General features: G+C 60.5%; 1 protein-coding gene across 1 annotated transcript; it reads left to right on the top strand.

Moving 5' to 3' along the window:
• The first annotated feature begins 3,124 nt into the window (after positions 1-3,124).
• On the top strand, positions 3,125-15,348 carry CIMAP1D (CIMAP1 family member D). The gene is made up of 8 exons (XM_027769557.1): positions 3,125-3,162; positions 5,731-6,015; positions 6,174-6,277; positions 6,616-6,717; positions 13,135-13,242; positions 13,931-14,044; positions 14,457-15,124; positions 15,220-15,348. The coding sequence occupies exons 1-8, from the start codon at positions 3,125-3,127 to the stop codon at positions 15,346-15,348; spliced, it is 1,548 nt and encodes a 515-aa protein (XP_027625358.1).
• The last annotated feature ends 202 nt before the right edge of the window (positions 15,349-15,550 follow it).

Below are 15,550 nucleotides of genomic sequence, written 5' to 3'. Positions count from 1 at the left end.
GGTCTCTGCTCCCCTGCGGTCTCTGCTCCCCCCTGGTCGCTGCTCCCCTGCCATCTCTGTTCCCCTCTGGTCTCTGCTCCCCTCTGGTCTCTGTTCCCCTGCCATCTCTGTGCCCCTGTGGTCTCTGCTCCCCTCTGGTCTCTGCTCCCCTGCGGTCTCTGCTCCCCTGCGGTCTCTGCTCCCCCCTGGTCTCTGCTCCCCTCTGGTCTCTGCTCCCCTGCGGTCTCTGCTCCCCTCTGGTTATCTGTGCCCTGAGGGTCTCTGCACCGGTGCCTGCAGGGTCCCCTCCTCCTGGCCTCCATTTAGTTCCAGGCACATGTTCCCGGAAGCCCAGGGAGGCCAATGGCCAGCTCCCTGCTGACCGCCAGACCCCAGGCCTCAAGCAGAGTGTCCGCAGGAGGAGAAGCTCCCGCTGCCCGGACCCTGTGCCTCAGTCTCCCTGGCTGTGGAGCCGGCCCCTGCACGGACCACCTGTCCCCTCAGAGGCAGACACAAGGCCCCAGGAGGAGGCGGCGGCCCAGAGGGGGCCCAGTCTGAGGCCCCGGCGTGTGGGCGGGCAGGCCCAGGTCTCTGGTGCCGGGAAGGGCCTGCAGGAAGGGGGGCGTGGGTGCCGCCCCAGCCGGAGATGCAGGCCCTTCCCGGGAAGCTGGGCCCTTGACCCGGGTGGGGGCCTGGTGCGGAGGCTGCTCCCAGCCTGACCCAGCTTCCTGCCGTCCCCCAGCTGGGCGGCCGGGGCGCCAGTGACAGGCAGCGGACGCGGCTCTCCGGCCAGACCCAGTGCTGGTTCTCAGCACCGCCTGGTGACGCCGGCCTCCTGTTGGACTCAGAGGGGACATGGCAGGGGCGGCAGCAGGGGCAGCTGCCCAGGGGAGGGTCAGGCGGGTGCTCAGGTGGAGGAGCTGGAAGTCGGGAGCCGGGGGGAGACAGAGACAGACAGAGACAGAAATGGGGGCAGAGCGGTAGAGGGAGAAACGGAAGCAGAGGCAGAGGGGAAGGGCCTGGAGGCTCTGGGTGGAGGCTGGGGAGGTCCGAGTCCTTGGCCCCGTCAAGGCCCAGGGCCACAGCATGGCACCTGGAGTCTCCCCTTCCCGGCATGGCCTGCCCTGGAAGTCGTCCGCAGCAGCCTCGGCAGGAAGCCTCTGCTTCCCATGGAGGGTCCTAGCCCTCCCCCAGAGGGGGCGGGGCTTCAGGACCAGGGCCCGGCCGGCCGCCCTCTGACCGGCAGTCTCGGGGTCCTCACGGCCCTTCCTGGGAGGTGGACTGCTGGTCCTTGCCCAGTCTCAGGGAGCCTGGGAGATGCAGGAGGGGGCTGTGAGGACTGGGTTTCAGCGAGGAGGCCCAGTGTGGGCTGGTGCAGAACCAGCTGGGCAGGCCTCTGCAGACGCCCCGGGCAGCACGGGGCTGGGCCCAGGGTCCACCATAAGCCACCCCCAGAAGGCCCTGTGGCGGTGGGGTTGGGGGCGACGGGAGCTGTCTCAGGTCCCGCAGAGCCGGGGTCTCCGGCTGGCTGGCTCCACTCTGTCCCTGCTGCCCGGCCTCTGGACGCCCTGAGGTTGACGTCGAAGTGTCAGCGGGAGCTGAGGCTGGGTGTCCGCCGTGCGCCAGTCACGTGGACACTGTGGGCCTCAATGACGCCCCCGTGGGCGGGTCAGGTCTGTGTGGGCCTTGTGTGGGCCTGGAGGAGTCCGTAGCCCATGGCAGGCCAGTCCCTGCAGGCTGGCTGAGCAGCACCGTGCAGAGCCGCCAACCACGCGGCCACCACCTGGCATTGATTTCCGGTGTGACTGAGCTGAGGGTGAGGCTGAGGCGAAGGCAGAGGTGTGAGCACTGCTCACACTCAGGTCTGGGCTTGAACCATGGCTGTGCACGCCCTACACCCCCCCGCCTCACTGAACGTCAACCCTGCCAGCTCCTAGGCGCAGGTCTGTGGCCCTCAGCTGTGGGCTGGGCGGTCTCTCTAGGGCAGCTCTGTCTCATCTGTAGGGGTGGTTATGGGAGGGCCTGGGCTGGCCAGGACTGGGGCTGGATGAGCACACGCGGGGTGGGGACACCCCGACGGCACCGTGGGCCTGAGCGCTGGCCTTCACCACTGGGCCTGCTGCACTGTGGCATCTGGGGCTGGTGGCACGTCACCAGGGCATCTCCAGTGGCGAGGGGCTGGGTGGTGAGGACAGTTCTCTTGCCAGGCACCGGGCATCCCTGGTTGCTAGGGGCTGGGCCATGCCGGCTGTTGCTGTTGTCAGGCAGGTCTGGGTGCTAGAAGTCCCGTGCCTGGGGCCAGGATTACGGGACAGGAACCCCCAGCTTACCGGGCCTGGAGGGTGCTTCTGGGTGGGCCTGATGGTGCCTAGACCGGGTCAGGGGTGATGTGTTGGGAGTGCAGGCGAAGAGGGAGGCCGTTAGTCCACAGTTCTGAGAGCCTGCGGGCTAGCCCTGTTGCAGGACTGGGGACGCAGAGCCCAGAGGGGGACCCTGGCCCCGGGGCCTCCGTCCAGGGACATGGGCCATACACACGAGGGCCTCCGTCCAGGGGCACGGGCCTCGCACAGCAGCGGGCAGCACGTCAGCTGGCTCCAGGCAGTAAGCCTGGACTGAGGCCTGGCCGGCTCCTGGGGTGTCCCTGAAGCCGAGCGCAGGCCACTGTCATGCTCCGGCCAGCTCACAGGACCTCTGACAACGGCATAGCCCTCATGCTCGGGCAAGTGGCCGGGGAGTGCGCCGTGGCGTAGAGGGAGGGACGGGCGAGTGGGCAGGGAAGGCCCCTGAGTGAGCAAAGGTGAACCACAGTGCAGCACAGGCCCTGGCTGCAGTGGGCGTGCAGAGGCTGCTCTGAGCCCGTGCCCAGTTCTGCCCAATGGAGCCAGCCCTGTCCTCACTGGTCTGTGCTGGCCCGTGCTGGCCCACGCTGTTCGACGCTGGCCCTGCTGGTCTTCCGCGCTGGTCGTCTGCGCTGGTCGTCTGCGCTGGTCCGCGCTGGTCATCCACGCTGGTCATCCACGCTGGTCGTCCGCGCTGGTCCTCGCTGGTCATCCACGCTGGTCGTCTGCGCTGGTCGTCCGCGCTGGTCCTCGCTGGTCCCATGCACGGCGCCTCTTTCTGGGGCGGAGGAAGGAGAAGAGCTGGCATGGTCTCCATGTGCTCCGGTAAGAACAAGGCGTCCTTGTGAGTCTGAACAAAGGGGCAGGCGGCTGGAGAGGCGCGTGAGGCTGAGTCAGGGCCTGGCCACCCGACAAAGGGCAGAGGCCAGGCCCGGGGAAGGCTGGAGTGACAGATCGTGGATGGCAGCCCGGAGGGCAGGTGTGAGCTGACCTCAGGCGGCCTCACCTGCAAACAGCCGGCCTCCGCCAGACCTGCTGCCTGGGACAGGGCACCTGGTCCCCAGGAAGCTGGCCTGCCGGGACCCTTGCTGTCGGCCCCAGGTGCGCTCTGAAAAGAGCCGTGGGTGACTGTGGCCTGGCAGTTAAGGGAGCCAGATCCCACATGGCGACCGCACGGTTCAAGTCCCAGACCAGGCAGCTTGAAACACGGCAGATGTGTGTACGGTGTGCCCAGAATCCCAACAGGAGAGACGGGCAGCGGGACACCTTTGTGAGACAGGTGTGCACAGGTGAGAGAGACAGGAGAGAAGACACCCTCGACGGGGCCCTGCCACAGCGCAGTCCCTTCAAGGAATCTGTGTTTCCCGCTTTTGGCAGTTGTAAGCCCTGGGTGTGGACACACGTTTCAGCTCGTCTGGGTAAACACCAAAGTGGCTGCAGGGTCACACGGTAGGAGACCGCCAGACTTGGGCTGGGCTTGTGGCAAGGTGGTTAGGGGCCAGATCTCAGGCCCAGCATGCGGCATGGTGGTTAAGGTGCTGGAGTCTCATGTGTTGACCATGGTTTGAGTCTTACTTGAAACTCACACTGGGCACATGTGCATGCCCAAAGTCCCAGAGGAGAATGGAGAAGGGATTGTGGCCTGGCCACCCCTCCTGGGGGGTGATTTCTTGCTTTCTGTCTCTCTGTTCCTCTCTGTCTCTCTCCAGTGACTGCATAAGCCCTATGGGAAAAAACTGAAAGCAAAACAAAACAAACTAAAAACCAATTCTGGATTTCAGTCCAGGTCCACGCCCTGGAATTTCTGGGTGTGGAGCTGGCCGGATTAACGGAGGAGACACTGTCCCTGAGTGTGCCTGAGAGCGCTGTCAGGTCAAAGGGGGCCAGAGAAGGCCCCATTCCACTGAGTGGGCAGCTCCCCTCAGCTGGGGGCAAGGGAGGGACAGATAGGAAGTGGAGTTCTGCTCCCCCATCGCGCGGTCCACTCCTCCACCTGCCCACTCCACCACTGCTTTTCCACTGGCTCTTGGCTGAATGGTGGTGCATCTCCCGGCCCCGTGCCCGTCCATCTGGACACACGCTTTTAACCTCTGGACCCTAGAGTCACACCAGCGGCTGCCCAAGGGCAGTCAGGCCTGTGGCCTCCCAGGAGCACTTTAGGTTGGGGACTGGGACTGCACCAGCTTCCCTGCCTCAGTCTCCCAGGGGCCCCCTTCAGGCCTGGACTGGAACTGCACCAGCCTTAGGTCGTGGCCTGGACCTGCACCAGCCTCCCTGCCTCAGTCTCCCAGGGGCCCCCTTCAGGCCTGGGCTGGAACTGCACCAGCCTCCCTGCCTCAAGTCTCCCAGACTCCCACCTCCCACCCCCACCCCCTGCAATATGGCCAGGCCTGGACATATTGAGTTAAAGAAAATGTAATATTAAAATCGATGTCACTTACCTCTCATGCTTTACATTCATGATGGAGTGCATGCATGAGAGAGAGAGAAGCACCCTCGGTGGGGCTGGTTACACCCCAGCCCCTCTCCTCCTGTCCTCCAGCCCACTGGGGCCCTGGGATGCATGGCCAGTGTGCTGTCAGGCGGGGATTCAGACCGCGGCAGGCACACGGCTTCCAGCTCTGCAGTTCAGGATGCTGCGGGCTGAGCCTCTCCCGTCCTTCAGTGAGATTCTCAGAACACGTGTGCGTGTGCTGTGGTGTGCGTGCTGTACTTAGCCCTGGGGGGACTGCCACTGCAGCCAGCCGTGAGGCTGCTGCCATGCCCCCAGGAGGCTGGCACACAGGAGGTGCTCAGTAAAGGCACGGAGCACAGAGGCAAGGCTCGGTCTGGGCTCATCCAACGGGAGTCGAGGGCGGCTCGAGGTGCAGGGGTTTGGTTTTAAGATCGTGTGTTTGTCGTGTGGAAATGGATTACAGGAGAAGAGGGCCTGCATGAGTGCTGGGGCCGTGGTGTCATTGCGTGGGCTGAAAGGGGGGCTAAGAGTCGAATCGACGGAGGGAGCTGAGGGGAAGCAGAGTGTGGGCCCCTGGTGGGACACCGCTGGCTCTGCCATTGCAGTGCTCTGCCCGGGTCCCACAGATGGAGCGCCCACGGGAAGCTGAGGGGGACAGATGGGGCCAGCCCAGGACATCAGAGCCACCAGCCCTCTGCCATCTGGGAAGTGGCCATTCCCCATTGAGGCCTGTGGGTGAGCGCAGCCCTGGCTGCCGGTGTCCCTGCACCCTGAGCGAGGACCCCACCACACTGCCGACCACAGGACCAGAGGCGAGTGCACGCCTGTGTTAAAGTGCTCTGTCAGGGGATCAGCTACGCCAATAACAGCTCCAGCCCAGCACCTCAGCTGTCCCGGGTGCCTCACGTCCCAGCTGGAGCTCTGGGTTACCCCACCCCTGCCCTGCCCTGTCTGCAGACAGCTCCAGCCTCCGGGCTGCCAGGCTGAAACTCAGGGCCACAGCCTCACGCCTCTGAGTCCTTCACCCACACATCTCGCCTGCTGGCAGACCCTGCAGGCTCTTGCTTCGAAATCGTCCCCTAGAAGCAGCCTGCCAGTGCCTGGGCCGCCCCATATCCACGGTCACCTCTACCTCTGGTTTCTGGTCCCTGGGCTGGCCTGCTCACCGCCTCCTGGTCTCCCCGTGCCACACAGACTGTTCTCCCTGAAGCCACCAGAGGGCGTCGGTGAGCACCACATCAGGTGCAGCCCCTGGTGCCATAACCTCTGCAGGCCACCCGCCTTGGTCCCTTGCACGCCTCTGCCTCCCTGCAGGTTTCCCTAGCCCGGGTGCTCTAGGACCTTCACATGCTGTGTCCTGTCTGGGACAGCCACCCCCGCCGTTGCTGCCTCTCCTTCAGATCCCTGCAGGGATGTGAGCGGCTCAGTGAAGTGCCCCCACTCTTTACGTCGGACCACGTGCCACCCTGCCTCGGTTTCCCCATGGCACCACCTGCCTCCCAAAGTAACCCAGAGTCACTCATCTGACACCTCCCCTCACCAAAGGGGCCAGGGGGTCAGGGTTTGGGTCACGCCTGGACTGCATGGCACAGAGACCCAGGCTGGAGGCGGCCTTGGTCAGAGCTGCGCTGTAGGGTTGGCCTCCAGCTGCCGTGACGCCCCTTGCCCAGGGCCTGCCTCTCACTCCTGGCCAGGCTTTCCTGCTCCGCTTTTCGACTTTCTCTGTCACCAACAGGTTGGATTGGAGTAAGAGCGTGGATGTGAATTAATCTGCATCCCATGACAAGGTCTATACATTGCAGAAGGCGGAAGCCGAGCCGGAAACCGAGCCCTGATGCCCAGACCCTCACGTCTCTTGGAAACCACCCTCCACGGGAGGCCAGGAAGGAAACTGTGACACCGAAAGAAAAAGACTTCAAAGATCTCTCCAAGTTCTGATACCAGGTAAGCTGGGGAAGCTGTAGAGGCTGGATCGGATGCCAACACAGCCACACGGGACTTCTGGGAAGCGAGCGACAGCAGTCAGATGGGGAAGACAAGATCTGGAGCGCCCTTGAACTGTGGGAGAAGACTCCTCCATTGTAGCTGAGGGCCAGTGCTTTCAGGGAGTCAGAGAAATGACTTTCCACTGAAAATTCATCCTCCAGCCTCCAGTCCCAAGTGGCAGGGCACCCCCTGCATCCTTCTCTCTGTCTCTCTCTGCCTCCCTCTGTCTTCTCATTTTTTTTTTTTTGAGAGATTTTCGCTATAGGGCGCGTGTGCTCGCCAGACAGACAGAGAGAGACAGAGAGACAGAAAGCGAGAAAGCACCCCCCGGGGGGATGGTCACGCCGCAATCCCTTCTCCTCCATTCTCCTCTCGGGATCTTGGGCACGCACACACACGCGCCCGGCGTGAATTGTAAGCCACCGGGTCCGGGACGCGAACCGCGGTCGACTACGTGGGAGTCCAACGACATAGCCATTACGCTAACTGCTGGTTCCTATGTCTTCTCATTTTTTAGTAATTTTTTTCAAATCCTCCTTTACCTTGCTAATAATCCCCTTTCCTCCCTCCCATTTAGGAGAAGCAAGGGGCAGGCCTTCAGAAGGAGGAGGCCTAAGCCATTGTAGCTGATAACTGGTGCGTGCCACACTGTCTTCATTTTTGCTTTTTAAAAGAGTAATACAATTTTTGGTTGTTTTTTTCTTCTCTCTCTCTCTTTCTATTTCTCTATTTTCTTTGTCCTTTCACTTTGCTGCCCAGTCTCTATGCACTGAGTGTCTAGACAGCTCTAAGGGAACTGTAGCCAAACATCCAAATATGATTAGAGGCGACTTTTCCTCAAAACCCACTGAATCTGCTGCACAAAGGGGAAAATTTGGAAGGCGAAGAGATTGCAGCTCACCTCCTCCTGCACGCCGCTGAATGCTCAGATTGAACTTCTAGAAATTAGGAAGAAATGTATAACCCATCAGAGGATCAGAAATCACCACAGAGAAGCGAGGAATATGAGACACCAAGATAATACCTCTCCCCAAGGGAGAAGAACAGCTCCTCTTCATCCACAGATAGTTCATGGAGATCATGGAAACGTCTGGTGTAGAATTTACAACATTCTTCGTGACAAAGTTAACAGGGATACAACGGAAGACAGACAATGGGCTCCAGAAGAGGCCAGAGAATGGAGCCGATTGTTCCAGGAGGCGAGGAAGTTCTTGCACGATTTGAAGAGGAAATGCACATCATAAAAAAGAACAAATGGAGCTGTCAGAGAGGAAGGCTGCAGTACAGGAAGGCAAAACCTTCCTTGAAAGTATTAAAAGCAGACTAGGTCACTCAAAGATCCAGACCCAAGAAATGCAAAGGACCCCAAATAGAATCAACCCAAGAAGATCTTCTCCAAGACACATTATAGCCAGACTGACCAAAACCACAGACAAAGACAAGATACTAAGATTGGCAAGAGAGAAACGGCAAGTTATGTACAAAGGACATCCCATCAGGCTAACAGCGGACCTCTCATCGGGAACAATGCGAGCGAGGTAAGAATGGGAAAATACATTCAAAGTGTTAAGGGAAAAGCAATTTCAACCAAGAATACTGTACCCGGCAAGATTATCCTTTGTATGGGAAGAAAAGACAAGAACATTCTCAGATAAACAAAACCCGAAAGAATTTACCAGCACCAGACCAGATCTTCAAGAAGTTCTCAAGGGAGTGCTGTGTCAGGAAAACTAAAGTCAGTCAGACAGAAATGAGAGTCCAAAATCAACTAAGAAAGTGGCCGGCTTAATGGTAAGGACAAGACTGGAGTTGAATGTTATCTCACAGAATTTAAACGGCAAGATTGGACCACTATAGAAGTTAGATTAAGTACGTGAGACTGAGCTGGTGAAATAGAATGTTATGATTTTTGACTAAAACAACACTGATCTTTTTCTATGCTTTGTAGTCCAGAGACAAGGATTTTTGTCTTCTCTTGAATCATCAACAGATCCATATACTTACTATTTGAACAGAATCCTAACCTGTTTTCTGGCTTTAAGTCTTAAGCAATGTTCTAACAATGTCTGATTTTGATTTAGTAAAGCTAAGACTGCTTTTCTTGACATTAAAAAAATATATAAAAAACACCTATGTAATGACCACAGTAAGCTATATCGGCTCAGCTAGGAGCTCTTTTATTGTATACTCACTGCTCAGTTTCTTGCCTAAAGCCAAACATTTGTTCACAGATATACATCAGCCGAGCTTGCTATTGAAAGTAGTTAGCTGAATTAAGATGTTTTGTGAATCAATAAAATCCGTGGGCTGGGAAAGCAATAGAACGACTGCAGATGGCAGAGACAGGGTGGGAGGAGGCTGGGACGGCAGAGGGGAGACACGAGACCTGGAGAGCGGCTTGTTGACAGTGACACACAACGAAGCCAGCACATACCACTCTGGATGGGCAACTGCATTTTGTATGCTATGATGATGTTCAGCGAATGAATGTAAAATAATGATTTAAAAATGCCCACGAGTACTTATGAAAACAAAATTAAGCAAAACACCCGAGTCCCTGGGGCGGGTTCTGGCAGCCTTCAGGCCCAGCCGGGTCTGGTGAGCTGCGAACTGCCACGCGGGCTCAGCCGGCCACTCCACCCATCTCGGCCGCCACCGGGAGGACACTGTGACAGCAGCACCGGGTCCTGGTTAGAGCCCGGGTGTAGAGTGGAGGGCCGTGTCCTACCCATGTCACAGAGAAACCCGCTGGCCTGAGTCCAGCTGGAGCTGCGTCTCTGCACTCCCTGGGTGTCTGAGGTCTCCTGCGTGCGGGGGCCTTCGGGGAGCAATGTCTACTCCCTGTCCGCTCTCCCTGCCTGGCCCTGGGAGACCAAGGCTGACCTTGCTAGTGTCATCTCTGGTGCGGTGCGCTGGCTGCTCCTGGCCATGGACGCACTGGAGAGCAGGTCACGCTCACCTCTCCCTCCTCAGTGAGCAGGCTGTGGCTCTGGGCCTTGTGATCCCTCCGGACACACATGCAGCCTGTCCAAGGACAGTGGTGGAAGGCCTGCAGGCCACAGGGCCTAGGTGGCTGCACCCTGGGCAGAGGCCCAGGCTGGGACCATCTAAGGGACTTCAGAGAGTAGTACCCAGGCCAATGTGGCCAGAGGGAGGTGAGCTAGGGAGCGGTGAGAGCTGAGGGGAGGTGGAACAGGGCCATGCAGAGCTTTGCGAGCTCTGGTAAGAGCTTGGGTTCGATGCCAAGGGCTGCAGGAGCCCGCAGCATTGTGAGCATCCTAGAAGGCTGAGCTGGGCTAGAACCACTTTGCCCCCAAGCTCTGGTCGAAGCTGAGTTAGAGAGTGAGTCCCAACCCTGCTGACGAGTGCCCAAGGGACCCCATTCATGTCCCTTCCTCCCTGAGCCCCACTGTCCCCGTCTACAACAACAGATGACAGTTCGCAATTACATCTCCCTCAGTGAGAGTCACACAGGGACATGGTAAATATTCAGTAAAGAGATCTCACTTGTACAAGAGACAGAGTTTGCTTTAGCAGCTTTGCATAGGCCATGCTATCCAGTTAGTGTGGGGGGGGTCTGTAGTGCTGTCTCCCTTTCATTCCTGATACTGGTGGTTTGTGTTCTTCCTCATTTTCCCCTAGATCATCCTATCCTGAGGGCTATCAAAGTTGTTCAACTTTTTTTTTTTTGGGGGGGTTTGCTATATGGTGCATGTGCTCACTGGAGAGACAGAGAAAGACAGATAGAAAACAGGAAATCACCCCCTGTGGGGATGGCTACACCACAATCCCTTCCTTTCCAGTCTCCTCTCAGAATTTTGGGCATGCATGCACATGCACCCAGCATGAGTCCTGGGTCTGGGACTTAAAGCATGGTTGACTACATGGGAGTCCAGGGACATAGCCAGTACGCATCTGTTGGTCCCTTTTTTCTTTTTCTCTTTCTTTCCTTCTTTCTTTCTTTCTTTTTTAGAGAGTTTTTCACTATAGGGCGCATGAACTCTCCAGAAAGACAGACAGAAAGCAAGAAATCACCCCCCCAGGGAGGATGGCCAGGCCACAATCTCTTCTCCTCCATTCTCTTCTCGGGATCTTGGGCACACATGCACATGTGCCCGGCATGAGTTTAAGCCACCGGGTCCAGGACTCGAACTGTGGTTGACTACATGGGAGTCCAGTGACTTAGACATTACGCCAACTGTTGGTCCCGCCTTTTTTCTTTTTCTTTTTTTAAGAAAGATTTTTGTTATAGGGCATGTGCACTCACCAGAGAGACAGAGAGAGACAGAAATCACCCCCCAGGGGGGATGGCCACGCCGCAATCCCTTCTCCTCCATTCTCCTCTCGGGATCTTGGGCACACACGCACACGCGCCTGGCATGAGTTTAAGCCACGGGGTCCAGGACTCGAACTGTGGTCTACCACGTGGGAGCTCAGCGATGTGATTATTATGCCAACTATGGTCCCTGGGTAATAGTAAAGTGTTGTTGGATTTCAACTTTTTTCCAGGGGGAGCTCCCGTTATGCTATGCTACTCATTTCCAATTTAATTTCTTTGTATCAAAGGTAATATTTGATAACATTTTCTGTAAGTTTCAATTTTCTGATATGTACCATGACTTCAATTTTTACTTTTCACATGAACTATAACATTTTGATTGAAATGTCTTTTTAAATTACACGATGAGTCAATATTACATTGCGGGTAAATCGTATGATACGTGAATTATATCTCAATAAAGCGCTAAAAAGTTGCATTGCGGAGTCCAACCATGTGGCGACACGGACGGGAGTCTGAACCCCACCGGCATTTCCCCTTCTCCACCTGGCACCGTGGCGGCCTTCGGTGAACGAAGGGACATGGAGCTTGGTTGGGCTGGAGCAAACCCCAGCACAGGCGTCTGGGAGGCCGCAGGCTCTTCCGGGCCGCCCTCGCCTTGTCTGTCTCCTTCCCTGAAACCTCGTCCCCAGACGCCGTGTGACTTCCTCAGTCACCTCCCGAGGGCTCTGCCCCAGTCTCAGTCCCGGCGTGGCTCGGCTGCGCGGCACTCCTGGACCAGCCCGTGCAGCGCCACGTGAGCTGTCTGCTGCCTGCTCTGCCCGTGCTGCGCCTCCCCCAGCCCAGGCGGAGCTAGGACGGCAGGTGCTGAGCGAGTGGGGCCGGGAGGACGTGCCTCAGAGTCCTCCCAGCCCCTCCCGCAGGGCCGGTGCCCTGTGTGCAGCCCCTGCTCCCTGGGGACCCGCTCTGCTGACACCGGATTCTTTCCTGGCCGACACTCGATCCCAGCTCCACTTCCAGGCCTGGCCCGGGCAGGGCTCCGGGACTCTGGCCGAGACAAGGGCTGTCTTCACGGGAACGGCCAAGGGCGTGTGGGAGGCGGGGGTGCTGTCTACACGGCGGGTGGCTGAGACCGAGCACAGTGCCCGTGCTGTGCTGGCGACCAGGAGATCCCAGGCCCCGTGGTGCAGCCCCACACCCGCTCCATGGGGATCCTCGGCTGCGACCCCCTGCCACGCCCCACCACAGTGCCCACGGGCCGGCGTGGGACCGAGGGGCAGATCCCAGAGACCGGCCTGAGGAAGTCCTGCAGGATGGCCACCCTGGAGGACGGTGCGTGGGCTGTGGGCAACGTGGCCCTGGCGGTGGGACCCTTCCCTGCCCCGCCCCTGGGCTTCTGGACCACCCCTCCCAGCCATCGGCCCGGCACCTTCCAGTGCAGCTGAAGTGCCCGTCAGGCCACCGGGAGAGTGGGGACAGCCACGCCGCGTGGGTGGGCACTGCAGAGGGCCACGGCAGGGCCACAGCTGGGGCCGCACTGACAGGGCACTCGAGCCTGGTGTCCACAGCTGTGACGGAGGGGCTGGGACTCGGTCCCTGGCCGCCCCGCCTTTGTGGCCTGACATTCTTGTGGGGTCACCAAAGGGCACAAATGAAATGGTGACTGTGAGTCCCAGGCCTGGGTCGCCTGCACCGTGACAGTCCCCTGTGAGTCTGGGTCCCCTCCTGGACAGTCCCCTGTGAGCCCCGGGTCCCCTCCTGGACAGTCCCCTGTGAGCCCCGGGTCCCCTCCTGGACAGTCCCCTGTGAGCCCCAGGTCCCCTCCTGGACAGTCCCCTGTGAGCCCCGGTCCCCTCCTGGACAGTCCCCTCCTGGACAGTCCCCTGTGAGTCTAGGCCGAAGCAGAGAGCAGGCTGCTGCCCCGCCAGCCCAGCTGTGACTCCCCCTCGGCTCACAATGTCACCTGTGTCCTCAGAGCCGCTCCCCGCTTCTCCCAGCCCTGCGGTGGAGGGTGGGCGGGGCCGGGGCTCAGGGCCGTGGGGTCCTCCCGCCCTGTGTTCCAGAGCCAGGCCTGTGACTGAGGGCTTTGTCTGCAGGGTCCGGGCCAGGATCCTGCCTCCTGCCATCTGCTGTCGGCCGCTTCAACCAGGACTGCACCAGGGTGGCCAGCCCTGCGTGCTCACGTACCCGGAAGTCTGGTGAGGGTAAGGCTGGCTGTCCAGGGTCTGGAGGACTCCCTGGACCTCCCGTCTGCCCCGGGGCCCTTCTCCTGGCCCTCGCGCCTTAGATCCAGCCCCCACGAGCGACAGTAAGCAGACAGGGCTGGGCCAGCCTGCACGGCCTCCACCGCCATGTGGAAACCCAGCGTGTCAGGAGACGGTGCGGGTAGCCGCCTTGCCTGTCGCGCGTGTGCTAGCGTGTGCATGCGTGTCCGCCCGCTGTGCCTGTCGACCTGCCAAACCCACTACCCACACACACTTGTGCCCAGGACCTGGAGCGGGCCGGGACCACAGGCTCTGGTCCTGGGTGCCACGTGCTCACACTCCCCACACGGGTACTGAGGCACTCAGCCTTCACCCCTGCCATGGGGACAGAGAGGTGAGGACAGACTGGCCTCCAGCTCACACGAGGCCTCGTCCGAGCCGGCCAGAGCCGCTCTCGGGATGTCTCCGCCACGGCACCCACACCCAGCCCGTCCTGCTGCGGTACCCGGGGTGGCTCTGGGCTGCAACCTTGCAGGGGCGAGGTGGAGGGCAGGGCAGGTAGCAAGGGAAGTGCCCGGGCGGGGGGATGGACTCCTGGGCGCCGGAAGGGTCACGGCAGCCCCGCTGTGCCTGTGGGGCTGAGGGCACAGGCCTCCTCCTCAGAGGACCCCTCGACTCCTCTCCCCAGCACCTCCTCCCGACTGCAGCCCGGGGCCCATCTACCTTCTGGACCCAAAAGTCACCCGCTTTGGCCGCAGCTGCACCCCTGCTTACTCCATGCAGGGCCGGGGCAAGACTCGGGGTGAGTGCTGTCCTGACCCTCGCGCCCTGGTTAGCCGGCTAGACGGCGCGCTCTGGCACTGAGTGGGCGGTGGCCCGGCCTGCACCCGGCTGCTGGAGGGCGGCTGTGTGCACCGTGGGGACAGTGGCAAAGCTCATTTGCACTGAAGCCCTGGAGCTGTCACTTGCCCGTCACTCACATTCCATGCACCAGATCTACCCACGAAGCCACGTGCGGGCCATGTCTCTATCTTCTGACCCACCTCTTAGACCATCCTCCCACCAACATGTCCACCCTCCCACCCCCCGCCTGCCCACCCACTCCTGCTGGCTCCAGCTCACACACATGGAAGGTGGGGAGGGAGGGCCACCTCAGGGCCACTTGACACCGTGAACTCAAGGATGTGCTCAGCCCCGGCTCTCCCCTCCTGCAGGTCTGGAGGTGACGCCAGGCCCTGGGGCTTACAGTCCGGAGAAGGCACCCCCTGTGCACCAGCGGACACCCCCAGCTTTCAGCCTGGGCTCTCGCCTGCGCCCCAGGCCCCGGGACACCTCCGCCCCTGCCCCCAATGCGTACACCATGCCGCCCCTCTGGGGTTCACAGGTCTTCATCAAGCCCAGCTACCCCAGCTACTCGGTGGTGGGCCGCACAGCTCCTGCCCGCCCCCCGCAAGACCCCGCCGAGATACCTGGCCCCGGCCAGTACAACAGCCCGGACCCCAACACTTACCGCCAGCGCTGGCCCGCCTTCACCATGCTGGGCCGGCCCCGCGCCCCGCGCCCCCTGGACGAGACCCCAGGCCCGGGCACCCACAGCCCTGAGCAGGTCACTGTGAACAAGGCCAGGGCCCCAGCATACACCATGGGGATCCGCCACTCGACGCGGGCTGCCACGGTCCGACCGGCCTCGCCCAGAGCCCCTAGCCACAGGCAGCTGCCCCCTCCCAGACGGCCCCCTGCACTGGGAGGACCCTCGCTCCGGCTGGAGGGAGAAGCCAGGAGGGCATCTGGGGTGGCCGCTCCTTCCTTCCCTGGCTCGGAGCTGTCCGAGGTGCTGCTCAGTCATCTGATCCCGGGGGCGGTGACCTCGGCCCTGTGCGGGGTGCAGGGCGAGTCTCCTCTCACGGCCTGGTTTCTATTTCCCAGGCCAGGCCAGGCTGGGAAATGGACACTCCCGTGCCTCCCCTGTGCCGCCAGAGCCGGAGCTTCCGGTGTCCTAGAACTCGGTGTCCGGCCCCGACAGGGCTTGGGTCCCCACCAGAGCACGGGTTCCTGCTCCTCACGGAGCTCAGTGGGGACAGCGAGTCAGGACGCCAGCAGCCTTGAGGCCCCTGCCCTCCCCAGCCCTGCTAAGAGTCGCTTGGCAATAAACCTCCCTGAGCACGGCACGTCGGTTCAGCTACCTGGGTCTGCTCACGCCGCAGGAAGGGGACCGGATGCCTGCCTACAGCCTCTGGGCGTCCCGACGGGACCAGAGGAGCCAGGCTGAGAGACAGGGAAGGGAGGCAGGGTTTTGAGCAGGATGAGC

The sequence above is a fragment of the Tupaia chinensis genome, unplaced genomic scaffold (assembly GCF_000334495.1).
Source record: "Tupaia chinensis unplaced genomic scaffold, TupChi_1.0 Scaffold149964_1, whole genome shotgun sequence".
Classification (NCBI taxonomy): domain Eukaryota; kingdom Metazoa; phylum Chordata; class Mammalia; order Scandentia; family Tupaiidae; genus Tupaia; species Tupaia belangeri.
Note: the sequence above shows the minus strand (reverse complement) of the source record. Positions and strands in the feature narration are given on the sequence as shown.